Here is a 15,317-nt window from a genome sequence, read left to right on the forward strand (position 1 = left end):
TTAATAAAACATCCTGTTTTTAGTGAATTTTCTTTAACTCAAACAGTTAAAATTAAAAGCTTATAACTATTTACAGTTTAGATAACATAAGTTTTTTACTATGTATACTTTTTTCAATAAAAAGTAAAGTTGAACATTTTAGTCGTAATGTTATACTTAATTGTTTTTAATATTCAAAAAACAGTTCAATTATTTTCCAGATTATAAAAATGTACAAACTAACGATATTGTTTTCAATCATATTAATCGCTAATGGCGCACCCATTGGGGACCAGGAATACCCAAACTTGGAAAACGACCAGATTATCCAGGATCCAATGCTGCAGGTCCCGTTGGGGGAAGTACCGAGCCAAGATGTTATGAACCAGGACCCGATCGTCGAAGATCCTGCGATTGAAGATCCTGAAGTCCAAGATCCGATGGACCAAGATCAACCTGAAATTCAGGATCCGCTGGTTCAGGATCCGTTTTTTGAAGGGACTCTGGTTGAGAACCCGGGAATCGAAGAACCGGAAGCTGAAGTTCAAGACCCTGAAATTTCAGATGCCACAGAAGTACAGAATCCTGAAATCTCTGACCCTTCAGAAACAGACATTGAAAACCCTGAGATAACAGAGCCGGAAGAAACCGCAGAAGTTGAAACTCTTGAAATTCAGGATCCCTCGGAAACAGACGCAGAGATTCCTGAGATCCAGGATCCTTCTGAAGTTAAAACTCCTCAGATCAATGATCCTGAAATTTCTGAGAACAAGGAAATGTTTCCTTACGACGAGAACAACTTGAACGAGAACTTGCAGGATTACGAAAACATGCAGCAGGAAAATGCAGTAGAAACAGAAGAAGCTCCAGAGACCAACCAAGATGAGGACCTTTCAGAAGAGACTGTTGCTCCAGAAGAAGATGTCCAGTACGATTTGATGTTTAACGAAACAATTTCAGAGGATAAACCAGAGAAAGCTCAAACAGAAGACGTTGTAATCAATGATGAAGGTTTGTTGTTAGAATTTGTTTCTTATATACCTGTCAAACATTATTTTGAAAAGTTTTAACTATTGTAAATTAGAAAATTAAAACTCTTTAATTTTTTTTAGGTCTTGCAGCCGAAGAAGCTCCAGTTAAACCGGTAATTGAAGATCCTTCAATTGTCGGTGACGCAGCAACATCATATGTTGACAGTGAAGAAGTTACTAATGAAGAAGCTGTTGTCGTTGATGAACCTGTTGAAGATGCTGTTGTCGAAAACATTGAAGACCCAGAAGTAGATGGAGGTTTGTAAAATAAACATTGTTATAATACTGTTTGTTACAGTAATTTTTATGTTTACAACTTGTAGCAGCAGTTTTGAGGTTAAATATAAAACATCTTCGTATCAATACTTTCTATCTTTCACTTATTTTGTTCTTTTTTTTCAAACTTAATGTTAATAAACTTATGTCGTGAATTAAATAGGGATGGTCATATTTAAAAAATAATTAGAAAAATTCCCTTATTTAATGAAATATTTTTAACACTTTTAGTGTACTAAAATTCTTTTAATGCCTACATGTAGATGAGCATACTTTCTGGCAACACCATCCAACTTTTATAAAAACAAAAAAAAAAGACAACAATATATTTTTATGTTACTTAAGTACTGATTGTTTAAAACTGTTATTTTAGCATTTAAGAAAACCGAAATTTACACAGAAAATCTAGTTGAGGATCAATACCATCAGTTATTAGGATACGATAAGGATCAGGAGAATCCGGCAAGATTGGCCGAGGAAGTCAGTTATGGGGATAATACACAAGAAGGTAAATCAATTTAAATATTTTTGAAAAGTGGTGCTCAGCATTGAAATTTTACGAAGTAAGTCAAACTTTTAATGAATCCGTCTTAATTTTAAGTATTCAAAAAAATTTTACGTACTACAAATTCTACGTATTTACAAGCTTGTTGTATTTCGGTACGTGTATAAATTTTTTGTATATTGAAGTTGCCAAGCGTGTTAAACTCTATCCTTAACTTATAAAACTGTTATAAATGAACTAAAAATAGCTTAAGATATGTAAAACATAAAAAAAAATGCTTAAAAATTTGAAAATATCCAAACTTTTAACAGAAATCGCCGAAGAAATGGAACTTGAAAAAGAAGAAGAACTCATAAGCGAGGAACTAACTCAAAATCAGGAAATTCCCCAAAACGAAACCAGCGACTACGTTGCTGTTGACGCATACAACAACGTCGACACTTACGAAGAGAAGGATGAAGGTAACTATTCTGACGTCACAGTGAATAATGACGTCATGGAGGACAACGCCGACGCTGAAGAGGATCAGAGCTATTCTGACGACTACCAAAATTCCTACGAAGCGGAGAAAAGTTCCTATGAAAACGCGAACGCCACCGATTACTTCAGTAACACAACAGAGACTGAAGATTATTACGGGAAGGTGAACGATGAGTCTTACGGTGAGAATTACGCGGAAGAAAAACCCGAGAAAGAATCTTATGAAAACAATGATGTCGACTCCTACATCGCTGATAATGCTGCTGTGGAAGATTCCTACGAAAACAAAGAAGATTCATATGAAAACCAAGAAAATTCATACGAAAATAATGAAGACTCTTACAAAAATGAGGAAAACTCCTATGAAAATACTGATAATACTGACGAGTCTTATGAGAACCAGGGAAGTTTGTACACGAGTCCACAGATCGAATCCTACGAAGACAGGGTTGAACCTGAAAATTACGAAAATTCCTACGAAGACAGGGTTGAACCTGAAAGTTACGAAAACTCCTACGAAGATAAAATCGAACCTGAAAATTACGAAAACTCCTACGAAAGCGAAGAAGCAAACCTCCCCGAGGAAAACTCCTACGAAAACACTGAAAACTCCTACGAGAGCAAGGAAGGAGACTCGTACGGGGAGGGCGACTACGGCAAGTACGAAGGCCAGGAGCAGTACGACAGGGAAGACTACGCGGAGAAGGTAGAAAATTTTGAGAATGAGATTGAGAAGGAAGAGGAGATGGAGGGAGCTGAACAGTACGGAGATGAGTACGGTGAAGACAAGGAGGAGGTGTATGAGAAAGAGGAGGAGTACAACGGTAATGAGGAGAGCTACGAGCCGGGAGATGGGGACATGAGGAGCTACTACAACGGGAGGGAGACCTACGGTGAGGACAGGGAAGGCATCAGCGAACAGTTGGAAGGTTTTTCATATAATTTTTTCAATCAGTTTACAAGATAGTATGAATTTTTATTTGTTAAAGTATCTGCTAATAATTACAAAGTTTCAATTTGTCGTGTATCGTGGTTTTTTAACCTATCTTTTTTAACTTTTCGCTTAGTATTCTACAACAATCTCAAAACAGACGATATAATAAAAATACACAAAACAATAAGCACCCAAACATACAAAAACTAAACCGTTATTAACATTTTTTCCATCACAGACCAAATAATCAACTTGGAGCAAGATATCGACGATCTGGCATCGGAAGATGAGTCGTCACGTGACCTCCACCACTTCTTCATCCTGTCCGCGGGCATTTTCGTCATCTTCACGATCTTCTACTGCGGGGGGTGGAACTTGTGCAGCAGGGCGGTTATCAGGAGCCTGGACAAGGGGCAGAGAATGGCGTCAGGGAGAAGCAAGTTCGGGGACGGGTACAAGCTGTTGCCTAGCTACGGGAAGCAGCAGTGATGATGTCATAACAAGTTTTTTTGTAAAATATTTTATGACGAATAAATATGTTTTTATTTTTTATCCCAAAGCTATTAGGCATTAAAAATTGATATTATTTAAGCAGCGTTGCAATGCTGATGTTAACTTAAAACAACCGTTCAATAGAATTTTTTAAATATGTTTTAATATAATTTCAATCAAATTAATTCATCCTACAAAAATGTTACTTAGTTGAATAAGCTTCGTAATTAATTGTTATCAGTTATAACTTTTTAAACATCAAAGTTTTTTTTTCATTTCTACATTACCATCAAATTATGCAGATATATATTTTTAAGTATTGTTTCACCACTATTTTATCATCTACTAATTCTAATATACTTAACTTAAGAGCTTTTATTTTTAAGCGTTGTATATAAAGAAAATATAATTTTTTCGACTGTATTATGTACACAAAAACTTAACATTTATTTTTGAAATTTATAAAAATGGTACGAATTATCTAATTTGTACAAAACTTCTTAAAATGTAGCACAATTAAATAATCATTAAACATTGTTGCACTTACAAACTGTTTATTTTTCACTGCTAAATTTATTAAAACTTGACATTAATTACGTTTTAAATATCTAGATTTTTATATATTGAGTTAAATTGTAAAAACTATGAAAATTCCTTTTCTTTTTGTTAAGTTTTTAATTTTTACGACACTTTTATTTTATATTTTTGTGCTAGCATAATTCGTATTTTGAAGCAACACGTGTTAATATGTGTCTTTTATTTCAGCTGTTTTTAATACTTACGTGCAAAAACATTATCTGTGTGTCTTGAACTTTAACACAGTTTTTATGTAATAAACCACAAAACACAATTTTATCTGTTAGGTAGAATTTTATGTAAACTTAAGAAAACTTTTAGAATAAATAATTAAATTTTTAAGTATTATTGATCCTTTAAATTACAGTTTTGCTGAGCATACAGTTTACAAGAAAATTAAGATAAAATTTCAAAAAGTGAACTTTTTTGTTGTTATTTTATACATTAAGAACTTAGGCAAAACAAAATTTGAATTTGTATAACTGTAACAAAACGCTATAAGAATCTTTAAAGTTTTATGACTGTACAAAAATAAGCGTTACAATGTGACAAAAACTGTTTTCACATAATTTTAGTTGGTTTTGCTGATACCATGATAAAAATAGTTTTTAAGTTTTACAGTTTCTTAATTTTTAAACTAGTTAAGTATTTTATTTTCACGCATAAACTAAATTAGAAACCTTATACCAAAGATATAGTTTATTTTCATAATTTATACTTTAAAAAAATCTATACGCTTTTATTAAAGTTATGTGATCAAGTAAATATTTTCATATTAAATATTAAGATTTAGATTTATTAATTCAATACTTTTCAACACAAAATAATGTTACATAACTTTCAAAAAAAAATTAAGATAAACTTGTTTAACCACTTTATAATAAAATAATCTCTAATTTTAATTACAGCAGTTGTTTATACAAAAGCTTAATCTGCTTTTGTTTTCACACAAATTCACGCTTTACATTTTTACAAAATAAGAGTAAACATGTTAGTTGTTTTACAAAGTATTGAAACACCCTCAACTTTTTTAGTAATACCCTTTCTGCTATTTAAACAACACTTCATATAAAAGCTTACAGCGTTGACGGATATAAAAAACTAGTTGATCGACATTCTTTTATTTTCTCATTTGTATTCATTTTATTTGAGGTTCTTAAACAAGTTTGAAACAACTAGTGTTTGAAACATTTGTTGCTTTGGATGAAAATATTCATGTTGGTTTCAATTGGAATATAAAGACTTTTTTTGAAAAGAGTTCGTTTTGCATACTGTCAGATACACTGTTTTTAAGTAAAAACTTTAAATAAATAAAGTATAAACTGTTTGTTCTACATTTGTAGTACCGTAATGAAAGGTATGCTCATTAAAAATTTTTAATAAAAGAAAGTTACTATGTAAACAAAATTGTACAAAACAAAATACAGTTTGCAATTTAATTTTCTAATTTTTCGCTTCGATCTTTTCTATTTAAAATGTTTGTGGTAATTAGATTGAATTATTAGAATAATATACGAAGCGGAACTGAGTTTATCAAGGTTTAAAATCAAAAAAGTAAAAATTTTAAATTTGTTCCGAACGTGTTGCAGAAACGTATCTACTGAGTTAATTAGGTAGTAATGGTATAAATTCAAAACTTTTAACATTAAACTAAAACATTAAAACATTGAACTTTAACTGTTTAATGTTAATATAGGCCAGTGGTCTTTAACCTTTTTAAAAGCTGTGCACACTAATAACTAAAAAAAATCTGTGCATACTTGACTATAAAAAATATGTATTTTTTTTCTAATAATATGAGAAAACTGAAAAAACTCTAACAAATAAAAGTCATTTTTTAATACTCTTAACTATAACAATTTACGTAAATGAAAGTTTTTCTAAGCAGATGCTATTTTATTTACTTCAGTAAAATAAAAAGCATTAAAAATTCCTTGTACTTTCTAAATAATGAAAAAATTTTTATTTATAAGCGAATTTAATTTTTCATATTAACTTTTATTTTCTTTAAATTGCTTAAGTTGTTAGGTAACCTAAACTTTATACTTAATATAGTAGGTGTGATTTAGTTTGTGTATTTTTATTTAGCCTTTGAAAATAATTTAAATTAAAGCAGTTTAAATGTGAATTTGCAAATTAATTAATAAATTAAAATTTGAGCTTAAACACCATCAAAATTTTGCTTTTTTTCAAGCCTGACTTTTTATTTCTAAAGCACAGGAAGCTTATCTAACCTGTGGAAAAACTAATCCAAATAAATGTTTTAACTTGGTAAGTTGTACACATTTATTAAAAACATATTTATAATTTTAAGTTTATAAAGTATCATAAATTGTTGCGCGTCGTTGTTGTGGTGTTTTGAGTTTTATATTTATTAAAATAAAACTGTTATTTTTATTTTGTGTTTTGTAGACCTAGGTGTCATAAATACTATGATTTCTTAAACTTACATCATGGGTCTTCTCTTGATAAATTTAAGTTTAAACTTGTATAAGTTTTAGAACCCCTAGCTTCACAAAAGCTATTATATAGTTGAACTATTTCGAAATAAAATTTATATATTTCTACAAAGTTTCAGCAAAGCGACGTCTATGTTGTTAGATTAAACCCGTTAAGTTACCAGAAACGTACCTATTTGTCAATTTTTAAAATAAATTGCAATATAGTAATCACATGAAAAACAATACTGTGTACTAAAAAGCGAAATAAAAGTACCTTCTAAAATATTTGTTACAGTAAAGCTTATTTCATTAGTTTTTCGCAAATAAATTGATTCCTATTGGCGTACGTTGACCAGTTTTAGTTTTAAGCATTTTTTAAGCTTAATAAGCAAAACTATAGTATAAAGTTTGTATATAGTTTTGGATATTAATCTATCAATTAGGCTTAAAAGGAAAAAAATCATAAAAAGAGTTTTTGCATGTTTTTTATTTCTGTACGAATTTTGAAATACAATATAGCAAATAACAGAAACACTTTTTTACACGTTATTTTTAACATTAAGTAAGAAAAATATTTTTACTAAACTAAACATTTTTATGAATAATTAGTAGATAAATCAAACCTTCTTTAAAATGTAAAATTATTTTGCACTCTATAAAATTTATTGGTTAAACACATATAAATTTTTATTTTTGTAAACAAAGTTTGTTGACTACGCCATTTAATTATTTTAGTGTTTTAAAAATATTTGAATCAAAAAACTTAAACTTCTGTAGTGCTTAATTTTATATGTACATTTTCAAACTACCTTATAGTTTAAACATAACAGTAGAAAAATCTAAGTTTCTTGTCATAAATTAAACCCGGGTAGCTGTCAAATTTGCGTGAGCGTACAAATTGCGCGAGTGCACAAAGTTGCACGAAGACACTTTTGCATAAAGGATTAAAATTGCACGAAGGGTCATTTTTGCACGAAGAGACTTTTGCACGAGCAGAAAATTTTGCACGAGTTAAGTTTTATTTATTTATTTTTCAACTTTTTATTAGTTTTTTTTTTCATAATTTATTTTTTTTTACTACCACTTTTACCCCTAACCCTTACCCTAGGTCGGTAAGTTATTTTTATTTTTTTGTTTTTTTATTTTCAATATTTTTTTCTTTCAACCTTTTTTTATTTTAGATTTTTATCTTTTTTACGATCACTGTTAGCCCTTACAATAATAAACTACTTCGACAATTTTTTCAAAGTTTAATACAAGTAAAGTTCTTTCTATTTTAATGACTGCACGACAAGCTTTAGTAATGGGTGAGGATTTAACTACAGTCCCTGGGGGTAAATTTGTTTGTTTTAGGGGGTGGCTTTTTTTATTATTATGTAAGTTAATGTTTTTTTTTTTTTTCAGTGTATAACTTGTCGTTTAATTTTTGATAAATGTTTTCATATATTAAGCTAATATTCAAATGATGCGTTGTAACAATCTGTAAATTAGATTAATACATTTAAATGTTTATTGTAATTGCTTATGTTTTTTTAAGCAAACTTAAAATAAGTAACCGATTTTTTTTAATGTTGACAAAAAACATACAGTTGTGTAATTTACTAAACTTTTATTAAAAATTTATTTAACGATGAGTACATATAGTTTTCCTACGAAAAGTAAATAAAATAAAGTGATTTATTTCTTACTACAGGGAACAAATTTAAGCCAGTAAGTTTAATGTTTTTTTTAATAATTTTCAGGTATTGTTTACAAATTAAGTACTATTTATATTGAGTGAAACATAGGACTACGATCTAATATATAAAGCAGTTTATAACTAACACAAAACATTTATAAATATACAAGTATTATTAAGCAGCTGAATATAAGAACATCTCATAAATTGAAAACTTTATTGTTAAAAAAAAAAATCAACTATATATACACAAAGATATAAGTAACTTAACATTTAAGCCCCAACCGTAGCAAAAGATTTCTCCCAGCAGGGCTTGATTGCAAGTGGACCTGGTTGGTCGAATAAACTTCCTGATTGCAGAACACATTTCTTCCAATATGCTCACCGATTTCCTGTGTGCTGAATCGTAATTAAAATATTGATTTTTCAGATCATCGTGTGTTTCCAGGAATACTCCGGCTGTTCTTTCAATTGTAGCAGGTCTGCCATGACACCTTTGTTTTAAAGCTCGTAACATACTTAAGAAATTACGGCAAGAAATTCCAAGAACTATTTCAGTTTTCAAGACACATTTGTTTTGAAAACTTTTATCATGTTTGTAACTGAATCTTCTTCGGTCTTCTCTGCCTAAAATTGTTGGAAGCTTTTAAATATCATTTACTACTTTTCGATGGTAGCTTTACTTTTTAGTCCCTTTTTCACCATACTTCAATGAAACGTTTTGAAGTTTGTCATTAATCAGAACTCGAACTTTGAATTTGGGCTGCATGTATTTTAATGATCAATTGAAGTTGAAGCTACAAATTTTATAATTTTATTAACTCTCTTTCGCAACATTTCTCCGGATCGCCTCCGCCTGTTTGTTGTTCCTGTCACCAGTTCTTTGTTAGCTTCAAGTGCAGTTTTGGACTTTGCGAAATTTGCCTTTCTTCTTTCCATCCAATTACCAACATTTTAACAGAAACTTCTCCGTAACACTATTTGAAAGTTCAGTCGTTTCACTATTTGTCAAACTGCGCTTTTAAGGTTTTTCATCATTTTCAAGCTGGTAACGACTATAAAGTCCAGTACTGTGTTTTATTTCCATAAATTTAATTTAGAAATATGCCGATAGTTTAAATTGTTAAGTTTGATTATCATTTAGTTATGTATAAAGATGGATTTGAATAAAACACATGTTTCAGAAAATAACTGAGCTGTTTAATATCAACATCAAATTTGAAAATATTTAAAACTTATAATTAACATGTATTTTATTTCAACTATTAATTAAAAATTACAGCAAATTTCAAAATTTTAGTTTATTTTGTACTATTTAAAAAAAACATCTTTTAATTAGTTTGATTATATACCTTTTTAGCAACTTAAAATTATTTAAAAGTTTCAGCATCATTAATTTTACTAAGTACTTTTTAACAACAAACTTTAAATAAATCATAATCAACATATTTAATATAAATACTTATTTTATGTAAATTAATTGTTTTTTTTTGTTTTTTATCTTAAAGAGAAGTATTGTAAGAAATGATTATTATTAATAGTTGCTTATTCAAACTTTTTTTATATGTAACTCTTCCAATGATATGTAACAAATTTAATTAAGCAACAAAACTAATTTCAGATAGTTTTGAAACTGAAAAGAAACTGAAAAGTTTTAGAAAATATTTTTAAGCAGTAATTGACGATTTTAAAAATTTTTACTTTTGACTTCTTTAACTTTAGTTAACCAAAGACCTATAACTTAATTTTGTCTATGTTTTCAGTGGTCTTAACTACTTTTTTACTTTACTACTTTACTAAAAGGTTTTAAACTTATCTGTAATTTTTCAACCTATACCGCTTTCTTTAAAGTACTATTTGGCAAAAAATTTTTACCATCTAACTTATTGACAAAAGTGCTAAAACGTTTTTATAAAATTTCGAAAACTTAAAAATCAATTTATTTATTGAAAGAACTAGGTAGAAATAAGCAACGTATAGGTAGTTATGATTTAAAATCATTTAATGCTTTATAAATTAAAGTTTATAGATAGTTTAGAAATCAATAATTTATTCCTTAAAGCATACGAAAAAGATAGCATTGCAACAGAATAGGTTTTTCAAAACAAGCAATTCTTATGCATTTAGTTATTTTAGTGAAGAAATTTTTCGTGTAAAAAATTAAATTGATTTATATCATAAACTTATATCGGTTATTATGTCTCAGGTTTCTTAAGTTGTTCTGATTTTTAAAGATGTTGTGATCTATCAAAGAATTGATCTAAATAAAAATGTTTTGCATGGCATTTTTAACTTCAAAAAATTAAATTAAAAAAAAGCTATTTGTTCCTATATTAGTCTTATTAAAAGTATGCACAAAAATTAATTTTTGTGTTAGAAAATTTTCATGTTTTTGAAAAAATATTTATAATTTTTCTTGATTAAAACAGCTTTCTAATCGTTTGTAAAGCGTTAAACTCATCTATAGTAATCTATTAAGTTCCAGTCGTGGACAATGATGTTAAACTGTATTAAAATGGTGACTTGATAACTAAAACTTTGTACTCCTTATTAAATTTTATTCACACGAAAGTATTATCAGTATCTACACGAATGTGAATTTTAATGGACTATGTACTAAACATTTAAATAAGTTGGTCGAAAAATCAAAACAGCTGTTTTAGTACGGAATTAATTTTGTGAGACTGACGGCTTTCCCTGCTCATGAAATATAAAAATCTCTAAGGAGATTTAAAAAATTTAAAAAATATTAAAAAAAATTCAAAATATTAAGTTTTGCTGCCATAAGATAAGTATTTTACAGAACATTTTTTTTCAAACAAACATGTAGTATAAAGCTATTTGTCGATGTACAAACAGTATTGGTTTAAAAGTTGTTTTATTTATTAAGCAGAAAATTAAAATACATAAGCTAGAAATAAGTATAATAACCACATTAATACTAAATAAATAGCGTTAAGTGTAAATTATCAAATTAGAAGCATAACAATAATTAATAGAAAAATATTTATTTGCTTCTAATTGCTAAAACAAGTGTATTATTCAAAATAAAATACTTTTAACAAAAAAAAAACATTGTAACCTGATTAAACCGACAACTTAATACTAAAAAGTTCAAAAGGTTTAAAAGCTGATTCAAAAAATAAATAGATACTAAATTTTTTTGAAGACTTTATTACATATTTCATCCTAAAAAACTACTTTCGAATTGTATTTAAAAAATTTTGATCCAAAAGCGTTTCGTTTTATAATTTTTAGCAAGTATAAGCAAAACAAAACATTTTCAAGATAACTTGTGTTTGATAAACATTAAAAAAATTATAACTTTATGTTACCTTTGTTTTTTGTACAACTAATTTTGTACACCGTAGCGTTCGAAATAAATTGATTAGCCAAGATAAAAAACAACCTATGAGTTAAAGTTTTGTTTAAGGTAGAGTTTACGATTAAAATTTGTATAAGACAAATAGTCAATTAATCTTTCTTTGAATCAAAAATTCCTTTTATATTTAAAACAAAAATGTTGACAACTATTTATACTTTTTGTAACAAGTAATACTTTTTTAAATTTTACAATTTTTATTAAAGCTTCAATTCAAAGCAGTATTGTTAAACTTTGGAATTTAAAAATTTTAAACCAAAAAAGTAAGCTGTTAAATGTTTCTAATCTGTTGAGTTTGTTTTATTAGTTCAGCTAAAATCTGTATTTTTATAAAAACAGTGAATAAATAGTTTAGAATAAACTTAATTAAGTAATGTTATCAACTTTAAAGTAATGATTATTACTTATTTAAAAAAAAAATCTTTATAAATGTCTTTCCAACTTGGTTTATACATGTGTAATCTTTATTATGATTAAATATTTTTGTAGCTAATATCTAGATTAAATTATTTAAACAAAATATTGTTTTTTACTACTTCGATACGCAACAAATACATTTGCTTAGTTTTAGTACTAAAATTCTACTTTTAAAAATATCTTAAAAGTTTAATTTAACTTAGCAGCAAACTTCAATTAAAACTTAAGTTTTAAAAGGTAATAGTTTTAACAAGTTAAATATTTTTATAACAAACACTTTATGATTAGAGTTATTTTGGAATTTTAATATTTTATTCACATTTTAAAACATTTATAGTTATTTAGTAGCTTAGTTGTAATGATAAAATAACATGAACAAGTAATAAAATGCAAAATCAAAAATTTATTTTTAATTAAAACAAAATAGTTTTTTAATCTATACACAAAAAGAAAAAATCAGAGTGTTTAGAAAATTAAAACAAAATATTTGAACGTTATTTTGAAGCTTAAATACATTTGTTTTTTTAATGTTAATTTTTAGTTGATTACTTAACAAAACTGGAATCAAACAGGTTTTTAATGAAATTTATTGACCATTTGTAAAGTTAATTTTTTTCTTTAAAGTTTAAAAAACTATGAGATACCGCTACATAATTGCTAAACAGCTATGTTTCAACTTTCTGAAGTCTGTTTTAATAAATTATTGGTATAGTAATTAACAGTATAACTATCAATTTATAGTAAATCTATTTATGAAATAAATATCTGCAACATTTAAAAATAAGTTTTTGTGTTAAGTTCTAAATGTTATTTACGTTATAAATTTCATAAATATTTTATAATGCTTTTTCTGTCTGTATCAGTTTCGATCTAGTTTTACCTTTTACAGTTGTAAACTGCCATTAATATCTCTAAGCCATGTAACCACGCCACACTACATAAAAGCTTACACTACTACTAAACCACACTGTAAACTAACAAAACTTACGAATTACTATTTCAGAATCTAGAAATTTCTATTCTATATATATCTAAGTATTCAAAAATATAAAAATACACTGACTTATAACTGTAAATTTTCTAATGAACTTTTTCTTATGTTTGGTTTGTCGAAAAACTAAACTAAATTCAAAAATTCAAACCATAAATCATAAAACAGTTATTAGGTGCTCATTTTGTTTATTTAATTAGCCAATTTGAATGTTTGTAATATTTTTTTTGTTGTAGAACAACTATTACAATATCAATGTCGTCGCCCGTCGGTCTTCTAAACTTTTAATTTTATAATCGTAACTACGTGATTAAATATTTTACTGGTAGAGACTAAAATTATTACTGACTAATAATTTAGACAAAAAAAAGTTTGTTACCATACATTTAAATATATTTTTTTTCAAAATTTTAAATGTTTTACTACTTAAAATACAATTTCTTTCTACCTTGATTAAAAATACAAAATCAAGCAATTTCAATTAAATTTATTTTCTCTACACATAGGTACTTTTCTGTAAAAACAAACCCCCTAATAAAGAAAAATAAACAATAAAATTTTAAGTACTTCTCTTAAATTTCTCTATACACCTATATTTTCATACACAAAGTTGTTGTAAAAAGAAAAAGAAAAAAGTTGTTGTTTTAATGTCTGTGAGAGTAGGAATACTCAGTTTGCTGAATACATTAAAATCAGAGAAAAAACAAAAACCTGTTCTCTGGAAAAACAAGACTACTCATAAGCCATTTAAAATAAGCTGCCTTTTCTTTCTTAACTTTTTTAAATTTTAATTAAAAAGTTTAAAACTTAAATGTTTTAAATTTTTTCAAGTCTAGTTTACTGATTAATTAAAATTAAATCAAAGTAAAAAATTATTGAAGAATATTGTATTAAAACTCTGCTTTCAAAAAAGTGTTGCGTTTAAATTGTTATGTTTTCTACTAGTGTTTTTTAATCCAATATATATTCTTTTTTTTATTGTTATGGTAAAAAAATATATTCAAAAATATTTTGCTGAAAAAAAAACTATAAATTGCTCAAATTTTTTTGGTTCAAGGACCTGGGTACATAAAAAGACCTCCTGGTCATTGAGTTGCATATACCAAGTCCATAAGATAGTTTGAAATTTTAAAACTTTTTTGTAAATGGAGCTACAGTATTGTCAAAGTTAATTTATTTTCTAGTCAAGATAACAGTTCACAACAAGATTTGAAAACAATTCACAATATAACACCTTTTGATTTTAAACCATTTACAATATTTTTAGTTTTTACTTTTTGATACAATACTTTAATTAAGCTATCTGACTAATAATGTTTTCTTGAAAGATTTATTCAAAATGAAAGTAATATATTTTAGAAATTTTTTATTTAGTGATAGTAGTCAAATAAAATCCAAACAACACAATAGTAAAACTTAATGAGTGGTGTGTTTTTAATCCACTATTGATAAAAGGTTTTTTAACACCAGTTCCAAAACACTTCTATCCAGAGGACAGTTAGAGTGCAGTCTAAATAAGAACCTTGTTTATACGAAGTTATAGAACATGTAGTTATGAAAAATTAAAAATTACCGTGCTTATTCACATATCAGGACATTTTGGGCAATATTTTTCTAAAAACATGTCTGGATAAGCATTTTTCTGGATATATAAAGATTTTTTTTTTCATAAAATAATATAACTGCTACATAATGTGTAATAAATAATAAAAGCTCTACTTCTCTTCTTCTCTCATCCAAAAATAAGTGCATGTCCAGTCCATTGACCATTATATTTAAGAGTGTTGGTTTTTTTCTTTATAAACTATTGATAGTAATTTTGATAAATTTAGTTAAGTCTTATTGTTACTTCTATTTTTTTTTTAATCACACACATGAGTTTTATCTTTTAATGAATATTTAACTATAATGGTGCTAATACTGTTATAAAGTTTATAACTTGAAAAAAGATGATTACATGTATACTTTTTTAGAGTATTAAAATGAGTTTTACAACCAAGATTCAAAACTTTAAAATTGACACTCAGATCTAGGTAGTAACTTTATATAACAGAGTTATTACTATATAATTATCAACAAATTTTATAAAAATTAACCAATTATAACTCATTCTAACTAATATATTTTCAAAGCTG

General features: G+C 27.1%; 1 protein-coding gene across 1 annotated transcript; it reads left to right on the plus strand.

Moving 5' to 3' along the window:
- The first annotated feature begins 204 nt into the window (after window positions 1–204).
- On the plus strand, window positions 205–4,552 carry LOC145843770 (uncharacterized). Its single transcript, XM_082950993.1, has 5 exons — window positions 205–990; window positions 1,092–1,268; window positions 1,687–1,794; window positions 2,103–3,200; window positions 3,444–4,552. Exons 1-5 carry the CDS (start codon window positions 210–212, stop codon window positions 3,692–3,694), a joined length of 2,415 nt encoding a protein of 804 aa, XP_082807119.1. The 5' UTR covers window positions 205–209; the 3' UTR covers window positions 3,695–4,552.
- The last annotated feature ends 10,765 nt before the right edge of the window (window positions 4,553–15,317 follow it).

The sequence above is a fragment of the Thalia democratica genome, chromosome 9 (genome assembly GCF_965202585.1).
Source record: "Thalia democratica chromosome 9, ktThaDemo2.hap1.1, whole genome shotgun sequence".
In the NCBI taxonomy this organism is placed as follows: domain Eukaryota; kingdom Metazoa; phylum Chordata; class Thaliacea; order Salpida; family Salpidae; genus Thalia; species Thalia democratica.

Bases quoted from the DNA above. Each gene is read 5' to 3' on its own strand.
- LOC145843770 (XM_082950993.1), top strand. From the start codon at position 210: ATGTACAAACTAACGATATTGTTTTCAATCATATTAATCGCTAATGGC. The intron at 1,269-1,686 runs GTTTGTAAAATA...AAATTTACACAG, and splicing joins AGACCCAGAAGTAGATGGAG to AAAATCTAGTTGAGGATCAA. The intron at 1,795-2,102 runs GTAAATCAATTT...AACTTTTAACAG, and splicing joins TGGGGATAATACACAAGAAG to AAATCGCCGAAGAAATGGAA.